Source organism: Salvelinus namaycush, unplaced genomic scaffold (assembly GCF_016432855.1).
Source record: "Salvelinus namaycush isolate Seneca unplaced genomic scaffold, SaNama_1.0 Scaffold1190, whole genome shotgun sequence".
NCBI classification, from domain to species: domain Eukaryota; kingdom Metazoa; phylum Chordata; class Actinopteri; order Salmoniformes; family Salmonidae; genus Salvelinus; species Salvelinus namaycush.
Window position 1 is genome coordinate 56,141 of NW_024057887.1, and position 18,860 is coordinate 75,000.

Here is an 18,860-nt window from a genome sequence, read left to right on the forward strand (position 1 = left end):
TGTGACACACTGCGGAAGAAAAGAGACTTGGGTTCAGGCCCAGTTGGTCACATCCCAGTTGAGACAGCCACGGCTAAATAGCAGTAAGATGACGTCTCACTATTGGCACACATAGACAGTTAGTTAAGCACTGCGGTTTACTGCCTGGAAAGTGAATGGTGCTATTCAACATTTTGGGGAAATAAATGGCGGCAAAATACCAGCATTATAAAGGCAGACCATAGCAGGCTTCCAAAAAAAATAGGTCTATTTCATTGGATGGTCTGGCTCCCCTTTACATCCAATATCAAAAACAATACATTTATTTGATCCTATATCTAAGTATTTCTCTACCAGTGGGTGTCTTGTCCTGTTTGACCGTCGTGGCAGTTTGTGTTATGCGCTTCTTCTGTCTTTTTCGTATCACACGCCATCTACTACACCTTACACAGTGACGCATAGCGCTGTTCCAGTCTCCTTCCCCCTACCGAGGGCTTTTCCGGTTGTGACGGCTCCCTCCCCCTGCTCCGCAATTTCTCTTCTCAACGAGCAAGGCGGCCAGGATGGATATTGTGAATCAGGTAGGGCTCTGAACATCTAGAAACATAACGGACATTTACTGCTGTTTAAATATCAACTGTAACTTGTACGTACGAACCGGTTATGAGCGTTGCTATGTAGATATCTGGGATATTAGATTTATCAGGTAAATCCATGGAAAGCCCCCCCCCCCCCTTATGATGCAGACGCCGTTTGTTGACTGAAATACAGCACATCCTTATAATTACTGAGGGAGTGGGTGTTTATGCGTTTATGTGTCAAATTAAACATACTATCTTGTGGCTATGCCGGGTAAAATGATAAGAATGTAATGTTATTGTTTAATATTATGTCAAATACAGCCATTGGTGGACTATGGATGGTGATATGACGGTATCCCCATCATATACATGTACGCACAGATCAATTATGGAACGAAATATCTTCGTCTATCTATCGTCCAAATATGTATTTGTTCATATGAGTGAAATATACATATATTTTTTTTCTGCAATCGTGGCATTATATTATCTGCTTATAAAGCGGGCCTGGTAAAGGCTATGTGCAGCTGTCATTTCATTTCAGATTGCGTTGTAAAATGGCAGTTCACCTTTATTCCCTACATGGCTGTATAGACTAGTGACTCTTCTTTTGGAACGCTATCTGATACGTAGGCCGATAGCAGCGCTATTTATCTCGACATTCGTTGGGTGAATATAAGAACGGAATAAAGTCGTTTTAATAAAATGACTGTCCAATGCCCTCAGGTGTTAAAAACATGAAATGGTGTCTGCCTTTTCGTCCTATTAACAACCGTATATTTGCTTCTAGTTGGATTCTATCATAATTAAAACGAACGAAGCAATTAAATGAGTGGGTAACAAACGGTAGTTATTATCGGTAATTGTTCGCATGATAATGCTCGTGGTTTCTGACTGAGCATCACTAGCTATACCACAGGAACTTTAAAACGTAATGGTGTCATGTCCAATCCAAACCGCACCTTTTACCAGGCCCACTCTCCCCGGGTCGACGTTAACGGCAGGCCATGACTTCGCGTATTCACACCTCACTCTCTGTACTCAAATATTTCGATAGTTGGTCCATCTGTGCTCAAATATTTAGGCTACGTACCATGTTTAATTAATAAGCCGATATGTGGACATTTTTATAAAATATTAAAATCCACAGATGCAAAACAAATATCCAATCATCATGTTGTCTATTTCATTAAAGGTGCAATGTCATACATACCACAGCCTCCTCACCGAATATACGGTATATCTTATTGTAATCTGAACACATGATGAGAAGGAATAGGCCTACTATTGAGAATAACATACAATTAATGTAAAGGCTGTAAACATATGCAGATGATGGTGAAAATAAATGATGCATGTGTAACAGTTTAACTTTAGTCCGTCCCCTAGCCCCGACCCGGGCACCCTCTGCACACATCAACAACAGTCACCCACGAAGCATCGTTACCCATCGCTCCACAAAAGCCGCGACCCTTGCAGAGCAAGGGGAGACTTCAAGGTCTCAAAGCGAGTGACGTCACCGATTGAAACGCAGGAGCGGTAGAGATCCTCTTAATGATCGGCTTTGAAAAGCCAACTGACATTTACTCCTGAGGTGCTGACTTGCTGCACCCTCGACAACTACTGTGATTATTATTATTTGACCATGCTGGTCATCTATGAACATTTGAACATCTTGGCCATGTTCTGTTATAATCTCCACCCGGCACAGCCAGAAGAGGACTGGCCACCCCTCATAGCCTGGTTCCTCTCTAGGTTTCTTCCTAGGTTTTGGCCTTTCTAGGGAGTTTTTCCTAGCCACCGTGCTTCTACACCTGCATTGCTTGCTGTTTGGGGGTTTTAGGCTGGGTTTCTGTACAGCACTTTGAGATATCAGCTGATGTACGAAGGGCTTTATAAATAAATTTGATTTTGATATTAGCGCGCACCACCGCTAACTAGCTAGCCATTTCACATCGGTTACACATGAACATGCAATATACACTAAACATTAAGAACACCTTCCTGATATTGAGTTGAAAGCGTTTCCACAGGGATGCTGGCCCATGATGCTGGCCCATGATGCTGGCCCATGATGCTGGCCCATGATGCTGGCCCATGATGCTGGCCCATGGTGCTGGCCCATGGTGCTGGCCCATGATGCTGGCCCATGATGCGGGCCCATGATGCTGGCCCATGATGCTGGCCCATGATGCTGGCCCATGTTGACTCCAATGCTTACCCACAGTTCATGTCAAATTGGATGGATGTCCTTTGGGCGGCGGAACATTCTTGATAAACATGGGAAACTGTTGAGTGTGGAAATTCCGACAACATTGCAGTTCTTGACTCAAACCGGTGCGCCTGGCAACTACTATCATACCCCGTTCAAAAGGCACTTAAATCTTTTCTTACTCATTTACCCTCAGAATGGCACACGTACACAATCCTTGTCTTGTGTGTGTGTATCAAGAATGGTCCACCACCCAATAGACATCCAGCCAACTGGACAACGGTGGGAAGCATTGGGGTCAACATGGGCCAACATCACTGTGGAATGCTTTCGACACCTTGTTGAGTCCCTGCCCTGATGAATTGAGGCAGTTCTGAGGGCAAAAGGGGGTGTTCCTAATGTTTTGTACATTCAGGTGTATAGGCCACTTTATTGTTAATATCCTGGTTGTATCCCACACTCATAATCGCAATGCTAAGTAGCTACAGAGTTTAACTGCAGTATTCAGTACAGCACACTCAAGAAGATTGTGTTTCGGTGGGGAGGTGTGTAGGGGTGAAAACTATTAGAACTACTTGAATAGCTACATAGCTAGCCTAAGCTACTAGCTACTTAGTACCCACCACCACCCACTCTACAGCTCTCATCAACACAGAGGGTATTGTCAGGGCAGAATTCTTGGCTTTGCCAAGGACGGTATAGTGGGCATGAGCCACCTTTCTGGGAATGCAGTCGGCATGAGATGGTGTGTGAGTGAGTGAGAGGACTGAGGAGAGCAGAGGAAGCTCATCTGTCAAACACTCTTGCCATCAAAACCAAGAAATGCTGAGCTAAAAGTACACACTCACTGTGCCACGACCAGGCTGGCATTTAGAGAGGCCACTGCCAACGTGACATACACAGAGCTAATGTGTTGCCCTGTAATGCTACAAAATGGTTCTACCTCTGCAACATAAAGTAGTCCTTATATTTAACCAACGGAGTTAGGCAACTTGAAAAAGAGGTGTCAGGGCAGAATGAGGCGGTCACAGGGCAGAATGAGGCGGTCACAGGGCAGAATGAGGCGGTCACAGGGCAGAATGAGGCGGTCACAGGGCAGAATGAGGCGGTCACAGGGCAGAATGAGGCGGTCACAGGGCAGAATGAGGCGGTCACAGGGCAGAATGAGGCGGTCACAGGGCAGAATGAGGCGGTCACAGGGCAGAATGAGGCGGTCACAGGGCAGAATGAGGCGGTCACAATTGATAGAGTTGTTTCATAGCCTCCATTTTGTCTGCCACCACAGCATTTCCTGATGCTGACGACTGTATTAAACATACCAGTCTGGTTGTTGGTATTAGGCTACATGGCATGTCATTGACTGGAAATTCCTGAAATGGGGAAACTTGCATAATCATCAACTAATATATAAAAACTGCCATCTTCATCAACTTTTAAAAGTAGATGGCCCTGAGAAACATCATATGTGTAAATAATCAGTCATTGTGTTCTCTCTATCGTTATACAGACTCTCTGTTGAGAATCATATATTACTGCTGTAGGCCTATAGAGATAATGGTGACCAAAAAAATGATTAGTTTACTGCGTGTCTTCTATGATCACTTCTTAAAGGGACATTTAAAACATCAGCTTCGTAATGATCATCTCCAGCACCAACATCCACATATGTTAAAAAACGAGGAAGATAAGTGTTTCCAATGACGTCATCAGTGCGCATCGTGTGATTTTAACCAATCGTGAATAGGCATTGCCTAGTAACTGCCTACTAGTTGTCCTCTAATTGGTTGATAATGTCATTAGAAACATGTATCTTCCTCTATTTATTTTACTACAAAACATAGAAACACGCCATTTTCACATCCAGTTGAAGTCGGAAGTTTACATACACTTAAGGTTGGAGTCGTTAAAACTCGTTTTTCAAACACTCCACAAATTTCTTGTTAACAAATTATAGTTTTGGCAAGTCGGTTAGGACAGCTACTTTGTGCATGACACAAGTAATTTTTCCAACAATTCTTTACAGACAGATTATTTCACTTATAATTCACTGTATCACAATTCCAGTGGGTCAGAAGTTTACATACACTAAGTTGACTGTGCCTTTAAACAGCTTGGACAATTCCTTAAAATTATATAATGACTTTAGAAGCTTCTGATAAGGTAATTGACATAATTTGAGTCAATTGGAGGTGTACCTGTGGATGTATTTCAAGGCCTACCTTCAAACTCAGTGCCTCTTTACTTGACATCATGGGAAAATCAAAAGAAATCAGCCAAGACATCAGAAGAAAATTGTAGACCTCCACAAGTCTGGTTCATCCTTGGGAGCAGTTTCCAAATGCCTGAAGGTACCACGTTCATCTGTACAAGCAATAGTACGCAAGTATAAGCACCATGGGACCACGCAGCCGCCATACCACTCAGGAAGGAGATGTGTTCTGTCTCCTAGAGATGAACGTACTTTGGTGTGAAAAGTGCAAATCAATCCCAGAACAAAAGTATCTATAGCCACAGTAAAACGAGTCCTATATCGACATAACCTGAAAGGCCACTCAGCAAGAAGGAAGCCACTGCTCCAAAACCACCATAAAAAAGCCAGACTACGGTTTGCAACTGCACACGGGGACAAAGATTGTACATTTTGTAGAAATGTTCTCTGGTCTGATGAAACAAAAATAGAACTGTTTGGCCATAATGACCATCGTTATGTTTGGAGGAAAAAGTTGTCGCTTGCAAGCCGAAGAACACCATCCCAACCGTGAAGCACGGGGGTGGCAGCATCATGTTGTGGGGGTGCTTTGCTGCAGGAGGGACTGGTGCACTTCACAAAATAGATGGCATCATGAGGCAGGAAAATTATGTGGATATATTGAAGCAACATCTCAAGACATCAGTCAGGAAGTTAAAGCTTGGTCGCAAATGGGTCTTCCAAATGAACAATGATCCCAAGCATATTTCCAAAGTTGTGGCAAAATGGCTTAAGGACAACAAAGTCAAGGTATTGGAGTGGCCATCACAAAGCCCTGACCTCAATCCCATAGAAAATGTGTGGGCAGAACTGAAAAAGCGTGTGTGAGCAAGGAGGCCTACAAACCTGACTCAGTTACACCAGCTCTTACACCAGGAGGAATGGGCCAAAATTCACCCAACTTATTGTGGGAAGCTTGTGGAAGGCTACCTGAAACATTTGACCCAAGTTAAACAATTTAAAGGCAATCCTACCAAATATTAATTGAGTGTATGTAAACTTCTGACCCACTAGGAATGTGATGAAAGAAATTAAAACTGAAATAAATCATTCTCTCTACTATTATTCTGACATTTCACATTCTTAAAATAAAGTGGTGATCCTAACTGACCTTAGACAGGGCATTTTTACTAGGATGAAATGTCAGGAATTGTGAAAAACTGAGTTTAAATGTATTTGGCGAAGGTGTATGTAAACTTCCGACTTCAACTGTATGTTTATGTTGGTGTGGTGCTGATGATGATGAATATAGTGGCATTTCCCGATTAACAGGTTGCAATGTTAATAGACATTTGATTAGACCCACTTATATCTGTATCATTTCAGTAGGCCTACATTAATACAGTTGTTCTCTACTTCTGCTCTCTGTGTAGTGCTTCCTTATCATATTACACCGATCAATGATGAATGGCTGTTTTGTTATGATTTGGAATCATCGTTATTTTTTTTCTTCTTCTCCAGTTGGTTGCAGGCGGACAGTTCCGAGTCCTCAAAGTTCCCCTGGGCTTCATCAAAGCTCTAGAATGGGTAAGTTGAAGTTCCCCTGGGCTTCATCAAAGCTCTAGAATGGTTAAATCAAAGTTCCCCTGGGCTTCATCAAAGCTCTAGAATGGTTAAATCAAAGTTCCCCTGGGCTTCATCAAAGCTCTAGAATGGTTAAATCAAAGTTCCCCTGGGTTTTATCAAAGCTCTAGAATGGATAGGTCATCTCTCTCTCTTTCTCTCTCTCTCCCCCCTCTCTCTCTGTCTCTCTCTGTCTCTCTCCCCTCCTCTCTCTCTCTGTTGTTCTCCTCCTCTCTCTGACCCCCCTCTAACTCTAATCTCCCCCTCTCTCTTGTCCTCCCACTCTCCTTCTCTCTGGTCCGTCAATTACATTCCATTTCAATTTAAGGGGCTTTATTAACATGGGAAGCATGTGTTTACATTGCCAAAGCAAGATAATAAACAAAAGTGAAATAAACAATAAAAAATTCAGAGTAGACATTACACTCGCAAAAGTTCCATAATAATAAAGACATTACAAATGTCATATTATGTCTATATACAGTGTTGTGACGATGTGCAAATAGTCAGTTTACAAAAGGGAAAATAAATAAACATAAATATAGGTTGTATTTACAATGGTGTTTGTTCTTCACTGGTTGCCCGTCTCTCTCCCCTCTCTCTCTCAACATCACTAGGCCCAAAGTTAGTCTCTAACCAGGAACAGGACTAGGCCCAGAGTTAGTCTCTAACCAGGAACAACACTAGGTCCAGAGTTAGTCTTTAACCAGGAACAACACTAGGCCCAGAGTTAGTCTCTAACCAGGAACAACATTAGGTCCAGAGTTAGTCTTTAACCAGGAACAACACTAGGCCCAGAGTTAGTCTCTAACCAGGAACAACACTAGGTCCAGAGTTAGTCTCTAAGAAACAACACCAGGTCCAGAGTTAGTCTCTAACCAGTAACAACACTAGGCCCAGAGTTAGTCTCTAACCAGTAACAACACTAGGTCCAGAGTTAGTCTCTGACCAGGAACAACACCAGGTCCAGAGTTAGTCTCTGACCAGGAACAACACCAGGTCCAGAGTTAGTCTCTGACCAGGAACAACACCAGGTCCAGAGTTAGTCTCTGACCAGGAACAACACCAGGTCCAGAGTTAGTCTCTGACCAGGAACAACAATAGGTCCAGAGTTAGTCTTTAACCAGGAACAACACTAGGCCCAGAGTTAGTCTCTAACCAGGAACAACATTAGGTCCAGAGTTAGTCTTTAACCAGGAACAACACTAGGCCCAGAGTTAGTCTCTAACCAGGAACAACATTAGGTCCAGAGTTAGTCTTTAACCAGGAACAACACTAGGCCCAGAGTTAGTCTCTAACCAGGAACAACACTAGGTCCAGAGTTAGTCTTTAACCAGGAACAACACTAGGCCCAGAGTTAGTCTCTATCCAGGAACAACACTAGGTCCAGAGTTAGTCTCTAAGAAACAACACCAGGTCCAGAGTTAGTCTCTAACCAGTAACAACACTAGGCCCAGAGTTAGTCTCTAACCAGTAACAGGACTAGGTCCAGAGTTAGTCTCTGACCAGGAACAACACTAGGCCCAGAGTTAGTCTCTAACCAGGAACAATACTCAATCCAAAGTTAGTCTCTGACCAGGGACAACACTAGGTCCAGAGTTAGTCTCTTACCAGGAACAACACTAGGTCCAGAGTTAGTTTCTGACCAGGAACAACAATAGGTCCAGAGTTAGTCTCTGACCAGGAACAACACTAGGTCCAGAGTTAGTCTCTAACCAGGAACAACACCAGGTCCAGAGTTAGTCTCTGACCAGGAACAACATTAGGTCCAGAGTTAGTTTCTGACCAGGAACAACAATAGGTCCAGAGTTAGTCTCTAACCAGGAACAACACCAGGCCCAGAGTTAGTCTCTAACCAGTAACAACACTAGGCCCAGAGTTAGTCTCTAACCAGGAACAACACTAGGTCCAGAGTTAGTCTCTAACCAGGAACAACACTAGGCCCAGAGTTAGTTTCTAACCAGGAACAACACTAGGTCCAGAGTTAGTCTCTGACCAGGAACAACACTAGGCCCAGAGTTAGTCTCTAACCAGTAACAACACTAGGCCCAGAGTTAGTCTCTAACCAGTAACAACACTAGGCCCAGAGTTAGTCTCTAACCAGTAACAACACTAGGCCCAGAGTTAGTCTCTAACCAGTAACAACACTAGGCCCAGAGTTAGTCTCTAACCAGGAACAACACTAGGCCCAGAGTTAGTCTCTGACCAGGAACAACACTAGGTCCAGAGTTAGTCTCTAACCAGGAACAACACTAGGCCCAGAGTTAGTCTCTAACCAGTAACAACACTAGGCCCAGAGTTAGTCTCTAACCAGTAACAACACTAGGCCCAGAGTTAGTCTCTGACCAGGAACAACACTAGGTCCAGAGTTAGTCTCTAACCAGGAACAGGACTAGGTCCAGAGTTAGTCTCTGACCAGGAACAACACTAGGTCCAGAGTTAGTCTCTAACCAGGAACAACACTAGGCCCAGAGTTACTCTCTAACCAGTAACAACACTAGGCCCAGAGTTAGTCTCTAACCAGTAACAACACTAGGCCCAGAGTTAGTCTCTAACCAGTAACAACACTAGGCCCAGAGTTAGTCTCTAACCAGGAACAACACTAGGTCCAGAGTTAGTCTCTGACCAGGAACAACACTAGGTCCAGAGTTAGTCTCTGACCAGGAACAACACTAGGTCCAGAGTTAGTCTCTAACCAGGAACAACACTAGGTCCAGAGTTAGTCTCTAACCAGGAACAACACTAGGTCCAGAGTTAGTCTCTAACCAGGAACAGGACTAGGCCCAGAGTTAGTCTCTAACCAGTAACAACACTAGGCCCAGAGTTAGTCTCTAACCAGGAACAACACCAGGTCTAGAGTTAGTCTCTAACCAGGAACAACACTAGGCCCAGAGTTAGTCTCTAACCAGGAACAACACTAGGCCCAGAGTTAGTCTCTAACCAGGAACAACACTAGGTCCAGAGTTAGTCTCTAACCAGGAACAGGACTAGGCCCAGAGTTAGTCTCTGACCAGGAACAACACTAGGTCCAGAGTTAGTCTCTAACCAGGAACAACACTAGGCCCAGAGTTAGTCTCTAACCAGGAACAACACTAGGCCCAGAGTTAGTCTTTAACCAGGAACAACACTAGGTCCATAATCTGAGACTTTTTGAAAATCAATAATGGAACAACTTTTGAAAATCAGTACCATTCCACTTCTGTTTGTGGGACCTCTCCTCCTATAAGGCGACATCAGTACATTTTATATAAGATTCATATCTGTCTCCCGATTGGCGCAGCGGTCTAAGGCATTGCATCTCAGTGCTAGAGGCGTCACTACAGACCCTGGTTCGATTCCCCAGGCTATATCACAATTGGCCCAACGTCGTCCGGGTTTGGGTTTGGCCGGCGTAGACGGTCATTGTAAATAAGAATTGGTTCATAACTGACATCCCTAGTTAAATAAAGGTTAAATACAGGTTGAATAAAGGTTAAATAAAGGTTGAATACAGGTTAAATACAGGTTGAATAAAGGTTGAATACAGGTTGAATAGAGGTTAAATACAGGTTGAATAAAGGTTGAATACAGGTTGAATAAAGGCTAAATACAGGTTGAATAAAGGTTAAATACAGGTTGAATAAAGGTTAAATACAGGTTGAATAAAGGTTAAATACAGGTTAAATAAAGGTTGAATACAGGTTGAATAAAGGCTAAATACAGGTTGAATAAAGGTTAAATACAGGTTGAATAAAGGTTAAATACAGGTTGAATAAAGGTTAAATACAGGTTGAATAAAGGCTAAATACAGGTTGAATAAAGGTTAAATACAGGTTGAATAGAGGCTAAATACAGGTTGAATAAAGGTTAAATACAGGTTGAATACAGGTTGAATAAAGGCTAAATACAGGTTGAATAAAGGTTAAATACAGGTTGAATACAGGTTGAATAAAGGCTAAATACAGGTTGAATAAAGGTTAAATACAGGTTGAATAAAGGTTAAATACAGGTTGAATAAAGGTTAAATACAGGTTGAATAAAGGCTAAATACAGGTTGAATAAAGGTTAAATACAGGTTGAATAAAGGTTAAATACAGGTTGAATAAAGGTTAAATACAGGTTGAATAAAGGTTAAATACAGGTTAAATACAGGTTAAATAAAGGCTAAATACAGGTTGAATAAAGGTTAAATACAGGTTGAATAAAGGCTAAATACAGGTTGAATAAAGGTTAAATACAGGTTGAATAAAGGTTAAATACAGGTTGAATAAAGGTTAAATACAGGTTGAATAAAGGTTAAATACAGGTTGAATAAAGGTTAAATACAGGTTGAATAAAGGCTAAATACAGGTTAAATACAGGTTGAATAAAGGCTAAATACAGGTTGAATAAAGGTTAAATACAGGTTGAATAAAGGTTAAATACAGGTTAAATAAAGGTTAAATACAGGTTAAATAAAGGTTAAATACAGGTTAAATAAAGGTTAAATACAGGTTAAATAAAGGTTAAATACAGGTTAAATAAAGGTTAAATACAGGTTAAATAAAGGTTAAATACAGGTTAAATACAGGTTAAATAAAGGTTGGTTCATAACTGACTTGCCTAGTTAAATAAAGGTTAAATAAATGATCTGAGATGTATTTTCGGGAATAGCAGTCTAAAAGCTGAACACATCCTGGAAATACTAAGGTAGTGGATACAGATAGTATCAGGCCTATGCTCAGTAACCATGACAACTACACGACGAAGAGAGTAATAGCGCCATCTGGTGGCCGTGGGCAGTCACGACACCCTGGACCAGTCGGCGTGACATCACAGTGTCTGCTTCTGAAATGGCTCCGTGTTCCCTTGTTAGTACACTACTCTTGTTAACCAGAGCCCTGTGTCCTTCAGGAGGATAGTGGGGTGAGATGATCTGAACATTGTCACTTGGGAGTCGTGAGTGAGTTGACGCCACGCTGTTGCCCCCTCCCATTCACACACACACACACACACACACACACACACACACACACACACACACACACACACACACACACACACACACACACACCCACACCCATACACACACACATACACATACACACACACAAACACACACCCACCAGTGGGAGGATGCGACAGATGGCAGTGAAATGTAAAAACAGCTAGATTCTCCTCCATTCAATCCGATCTGGCCTGCCCTACTACATCACATGCTACACTAACCTCATCTCTTAGTGGGGGGGGGGGGGGGATCTGCTGGATTTAATACATCTACTGGGGGGTTGGGAAATGATGGGGGTTGCTTGGCTATAGGCCTCGGGTGTTCTCTCAAATGGGACACTATTCCCTTTTATAGTGCACTACTTTATACCAGGGCCCTGGTTCAAAGTAGTGCACTATGTAGGGAATAGGATAAGTATTTTACTACATTTATTATTTTTATGAATATGTGTTTCTCTTATTACCATAAACTGTGTATTACTTTATTGTTATTGACCCTTAATCACGCAACTGAAATTCACAGACTAGGGAAAGTGAAACAATTATAGACCATGTTTTTATCCCTCTACTGTCTGCCCTGCAGATCTTTGCCATCTTTGCATTCTCAACATGTGGGAGTTACTCCGGGATGTTCAAGATGAGTGTGGAGTGTAAAAACAGGACCGAGAGCGACCTGAGTATAGAAGTGGAATTCGAGTATCCTTTCAGGTCAGTCAAGCTCTCTTGAGTTTTAGTGTTGACTAGCATTAAATGTGTCTTATGTTCTACGTCCATAATGGCACCCTATTCCCCATAGGGACCTGTTCAAAAGTAGTGCACTATGTAGGGAATAGGGTGCCACGGTCCTACCGACCCTGGTCCAAAGTAGTGCACTATGTAAGGAATAGGGTGCCACAGTCCTACCGACCCTGGTCCAAAGTAGTGCTAGGGTGGCACCCTAGGGAATAGGGTGCCATTTGAGACACATCCTGTGTTTTGATGCTAATGTGACAGACTGGTTGTCTGCTTACCGTCAAGACTGTGTTAGCCCACTGATCTAAAGCATAGGCAGTAAGTCAGGAAGTTAACGCAAGTCTTCAGATCTCAGTGAGTGTTGTTCACCAAACTACCTTCACTGTACTATGTCAGAATGTCATGATACAGAATGTCAGAATGTCATGATACAGAATGTCAGAATGTCATGATACAGAATGTCAGAATGTCATGCTACAGAATGTCAGAATGTCATGACACAGAATGTCAGAATGTCATGATACAGAATGTCAGAATGTCATGATACAGAATGTCAGAATGTCATGATACAGAATGTCAGAATGTCATGATACAGAATGTCAGAATGGCATGATACAGAATGTCAGAATGGCATGACACAGAATGTCAGAATGTCATGATACAGAATGTCAGAATGTCATGATACAGAATGTCAGAATGTCATGACACAGAATGTCAGAATGTCATGATACAGAATGTCAGAATGTCATGATACAGAATGTCATGATACAGAATGTCAGAATGTCATGATACAGAATGTCAGAATGTCATGATACAAAATGTCATGATACAGAATGTCAGAATGTCATGATACAGAATGTCAGAATGTCATGATACAGAATGTCAGAATGTCATGATACAGAATGTCAGAATGTCATGATACAGAATGTCATGATACAGAATGTCAGAATGTCATGATACAGAATGTCAGAATGTCGTGATACAGAATATCAGAATGCCATGATACAGAATGTCAGAATGGCATGATACAGCATGTCAGAATGTCATGATACAGAATGTCAGAATGTTATGATACAGAATGTCAGAATGTCATGATACAGAATGTCATGATACAGAATGTCAGAATGTCATGATATAGAATGTCAGAATGGCATGATACAGAATGTCATGATACTGAATGTCAGAATGGACGCACTTTGTGACAGCTGCTGAAAATGGGCTTTGGTGAACTTAGTGTGCTGCTGCTCGGCCATGGAAACCCATTTCATGAATCTCCCGATGAACAATTATTGTGCTGATGTTGCTTCCAGAGACAATTTGGAACTCGGTAGTGAGTGGAGGACAGACGTTTTTTACGCGCTACACGCTACCAACTGACCGATAGGAAAGGTTGCATCCTATGACGGACACCACGTTGAAAGTCACTGAGCTCTTCAAACTACTGCCAATGTTTGTCTATGGAGATTGCATGGCGGTGTGCTCGATTTTATACATCTGTCAGCAACGGGTGTGACTGAAATAGCCAAATCCACTAATTTGAAGAGGTGTCCACATACTTTTGGTCAAGTAGTGTATATGTGTTTGATAGATTGATTGAGAATCGCCTGCTCCTCTGTCTCCATCTTCAGGCTTCACCAAGTATACTTTGACGCCCCAACCTGTAAAGGGGGTCCCCCCGAGCGTCTCTTCCTGGTTGGTAACTACTCATCCTCGGCTGAGTTCTTCGTCACCATCGGTGTGTTTGCCTTCCTCTACTCCATGGCTGCCCTCAGCGTCTACGTCTTCGCCCTGGAGAAGTACCGAGAGAACAACAAAGGACCACTCATTGTGAGTGGGTGGAGGGGGGGGGGGGGGTTGGATGTGCGTGTGTGTGTGCGTGTTGTTGCATTTACAGTTGAAGGGTAAATACAAATATATTTGCACTTTAATCCCTTTTTAATTTCCTCACATTTATGTTCACCGTTTGTAGCAGTCGATTTTGAACATTTGACTTCATCCCGTCTTCCTGTGTGTATTTACCGTAGAGATCCTATACTTCGCTAGCGTCTGATGTCACAGACCTGTATAGCTTTAGAACGTGCTGATCGTGGCGGCCATCTTGATCAAGTGTTCTATATGTCATTGTATGAGTTTGACCTCGTTTCCTGTGTGTGTGTGTGTGTCTACCTTCCGCTGCAGGACTTTGGCGTGACGTGTGTGTTCACCTTCATGTGGTTGGTCAGTTCAGCTGCGTGGGCTAAGGGCCTGTCGGATGTCAAGGCGTCCACGGACCCTGAGAAAGTGGTGGATCTGATCTCAGCCTGCGACGAGGAAGGGAACCGCTGTCGTGAAGCTCACGACCCCGTCATGTCTGGACTCAACACCTCCGTCGTGAGTGTCTGGTTTTAACAGCTAGGTTTAGCTTCAACGCTTTAACTGTATATTGTAGCGGGGATCTTACCTTGTTCGGTTGCAGTACAATAATATTCTCTCTTACATTACATTCATTGTAACAGAGATGTTACGTTACATTCATTGTAACAGAGATGTTACATTGTAACAGAGATGTTACATTACATTCATTGTAACAGAGAGGTTACATTACATTCATTGTAACAGAGATGTTACATTACATTCATTGTAACAGAGATGTTACATTGTAACAGAGATATTACATTACATTCATTGTAACAGAGATGTTACATTACATTCATTGTAACAGAGATCTTACATTACATTCATTGTAACAGAGATATTACATTACATTCATTGTAACAGAGATGTTACATTACATTCATTGTAACAGAGATCTTACATTACATTCATTGTAACAGAGATGTTACATTGCAACAGAGATGTTACATTACATTCATTGTAACAGAGATGTTACATTACATTCATTGTAACAGAGATGTTACATTACATTCATTGTAACAGAGATGTTACATTACATTCATTGTAACAGAGATGTTACATTACATTCATTGTAACAGAGATGTTACATTGCAACAGAGATGTTACATTACATTCATTGTAACAGAGATGTTACATTACATTCATTGAAATGAGAAACAATACATTTCAAATCTTTGAAAATGATCATTAAAACATTGAAAAGAGAATTAGATATGAATGATTATTCAGCAGAATCCATGCTTTTAAATATAACCCTCTCATGTGGGATTGTTGACATCTCCCACATCTTGTTGATCTCCCTGGATCCTTGTTAATATCCTGAGAGATCTGGCTGGATCCCTGTTAATGTCCTGAGAGATCTCCCTGTATCCTTGTTAATGTCCTGAGAGATCTCCCTGGATCCGTGTTAATGTCCTGAGAGATTTCCCTGGATCCTTGTTAATGTCCTGAGAGATCTCCCTGGATCCTTGTTAATGTCCTGAGAGATCTCCCTGGATCCTTGTTATTATCATGAAAGATCTCCCTGGATCCTTGTTAATATCATGAGAGATCTCCCTGGATCCTTGTTAATATCATGAGAGATCCTGGATCCTTGTTAATATCATGATAGATCTCCCTGGATCCTTGTTAATATCATGAGAGATCCTGGATCCTTGTTAATATCCTGAGAGATCTCCCTGGATCCTTGTTAATATCATGAGAGATCTCCCTGGATCCTTGTTAATGTCATGAGAGATCCTGGATCCTTGTTAATATCCTGAGAGATCTCCCTGGATCCTTGTTAATATCATGAGAGATCTCCCTGGATCCTTGTTAATGTCATGAGAGATCTCCCTGGATCCTTGTTAATGTCCTGAGAGATCTCCCTGGATCCTTGTTAATATCACGAGAGATCTGGCTGGATCCCTGTTAATGTCCTGAGAGATCTCCCTGTATCCTTGTTAATGTCCTGAGAGATCTCCCTGGATCCTTGTTAATGTCACGAGAGATCTCCCTGGATCCTTGTTAATATCATGAGAGATCTCCCTGGATCCTTGTTAATATCATGAGAGATCTCCCTGGATCCTTGTTAATATCATGATAGATCTCCCTGGATCCTTGTTAATATCATGAGAGATCTCCCTGGATCCTTGTTAATGTCATGAGAGATCTCCCTGGATCCTTGTTAATATCATGAGAGATCTCCCTGGATCCCTGTTAATATCATGAGAGATCTCCCTGGATCCTTGTTAATATCATGAGAGATCCTGGATCCTTTTTAATATCATGAGAGATCTCCCTGGATCCTTGTTAATATCATGAGAGATCTCCCTGGATCCTTGTTAATGTCATGAGAGATCTCCCTGGATCCTTGTTAATATCATGAGAGATCTCCCTGGATCCTTGTTAATGTCATGAGAGATCCTGGATCCTTGTTAATATCCTGAGAGATCTCCCTGGATCCTTGTTAATATCATGAGAGATCTCCCTGGATCCTTGTTAATGTCATGAGAGATCTCCCTGGATCCTTGTTAATATCATGAGAGATCTCCCTGGATCCCTGTTAATATCATGAGAGATCTCCCTGGATCCTTGTTAATATCATGAGAGATCCTGGATCCTTGTTAATATCATGAGAGATCTCCCTGGATCCTTGTTAATATCATGAGAGATCTCCCTGGATCCTTGTTAATTTCATGAGAGATCTCCCTGGATCCTTGTTAATATCATGAGAGATCTCCCTGGATCCTTGTTAATGTCATGAGAGATCCTGGATCCTTGTTAATATCCTGAGAGATCTCCCTGGATCCTTGTTAATATCATGAGAGATCTCCCTGGATCCTTGTTAATGTCATGAGAGATCTCCCTGGATCCTTGTTAATATCATGAGAGATCTCCCTGGATCCCTGTTAATATCATGAGAGATCTCCCTGGATCCTTGTTAATATCATGAGAGATCCTGGATCCTTGTTAATATCATGAGAGATCTCCCTGGATCCTTGTTAATATCATGAGAGATCTCCCTGGATCCTTGTTAATGTCATGAGAGATCTCCCTGGATCCTTGTTAATGTCATGAGAGATCTCCCTGGATCCTTGTTAATGTCATGAGAGATCTCCCTGGATCCTTGTTAATATCATGAGAGATCCTGGATCCTTGTTAATGTCACGAGTCAGCTTGTTCTCAATTTTGGAACCATTGCATACTGTAGCTATGACATAGCTATGCAATGTAGTGTATATAGGCCCCCTAGGTCTGTATTCAAATCAAATTGTATTTGTCACATGCGCTGAATACAACAGGTAGATGCAAGGAGAACACTACCTTCCCGAATGCATAGTGCCAACTGTAAAGTTTGGTGTAGGAGGAATAATGTTCTGGGGCTGTCCACATACTTGTGTATATACAGTTAATTCGGAAGGTATTCAGACCCCTTGACTTTTTCCACATTTTGTTACGTTACAGCCTTATTCTACAATGGATCAAATTGTGTTTATTTCACCTCATAAATCTACACACAATACCCCATAAGGACATCACAATACCCCATAAGGACATCACAATACCCCATAAGGACATCACAATACCCCATAAGGACATCACAATACCCCATAAGGACATCACAATACCCCATAATGACATCACAATACCCCATAATGACATCACAATACCCCATAATGACATCACAATACCCCATAAGGACATCACAATACCCCGTAATGACATCACAATACCCCATATTGACAAAGCAAAAACAGGTTTTAGATTATTATAAAAAATATATATAAAACCCCCTGGGAACATTACATTTACAGTATATTTAGTATTCAAAGCCTTTTCTCAGTACTTTGTTGACGCACCTTTGGCAGCGATTACAGCCTCGCATCTTCTTGGGTATGATGCTACAAGCTTGGCACACCTGTATTTGGGGAGTTTCTCCCATTCTTCTCTGCAGATCCTCTCAAGCTCTGTCGGGTTAGATGGGGAGCGTTGGTGCACAGCTATTTTCAGGTCTCCAGAGATGTTTTATCGAGTTTGGGCTCTGGCTGGGCCACTCAAGGACATTCAGAGACTTGTCCTGAAGCCACTCCTGTGTTGTCTTGACTTTGTGGTTAGGGTTGTTGTCCTGTTGGAAGGTGAACCTTCGCCCCAGTCTGAGGTCCTGAGCGCTCTGGAGCAGCTTTTATCAAGGATCTCTGTACTTTGCTCCGTTCCTCTTTCCCTCGATCCTGACTCTCCCAGTCCCTGCCGCTGAAAAACATCCCCATAGCATGATGCTTCCACCACCATGCTTCACCGGAAGGATGTTGCCAGGTTTCCTCCAGACGTGACGCTTGTCTTTCAGGCCAAAGAGTTCAATCTTGGTTTCATCAGACCAGAGAATCTTGTTTCTCATGGTGTGAGAGTCCTTTAGGTGCCTTTTGGCAAACTCCAAGCGGGCTGTCATGTGCCTTTTACTGAGGAGTGGCTTCCGTCTGGCCACTCTACCATAAAGGCCTGATTGGTGGAGTGCTGCAGAGATGGTTGTCCTTCTAGAAGGTTCTCCCATCTCCACAGAGGAAGTCTGTAGCTCTGTCAGAGTGACTATCGGATTCTTGGTCACCTCCCTGACCAAGGCCCTTCTCCCCCGATTGCTCAGTTTGGCCAGGCGGCCAGCTCTAGGTAGAGTCTGTATTTCTAAACTTCTTCCGTCTAAGAATGATGG

General features: G+C 42.3%; 1 protein-coding gene across 1 annotated transcript in view; it reads left to right on the forward strand.

Annotated features, from left to right (window-relative positions):
- The first annotated feature begins 542 nt into the window (after positions 1-542).
- The window catches only part of sypa (synaptophysin a), a 21,046-nt gene continuing 2,728 nt past the window's right edge, over positions 543-18,860 (forward strand). The window contains exons 1-5 of the mRNA XM_038982508.1: positions 543-560; positions 6,482-6,547; positions 12,132-12,256; positions 13,909-14,107; positions 14,459-14,650. Of these exons, the coding sequence (XP_038838436.1) occupies positions 543-560; positions 6,482-6,547; positions 12,132-12,256; positions 13,909-14,107; positions 14,459-14,650 (600 nt within the window). The remainder of the gene's footprint in view (positions 561-6,481; positions 6,548-12,131; positions 12,257-13,908; positions 14,108-14,458; positions 14,651-18,860) is intronic.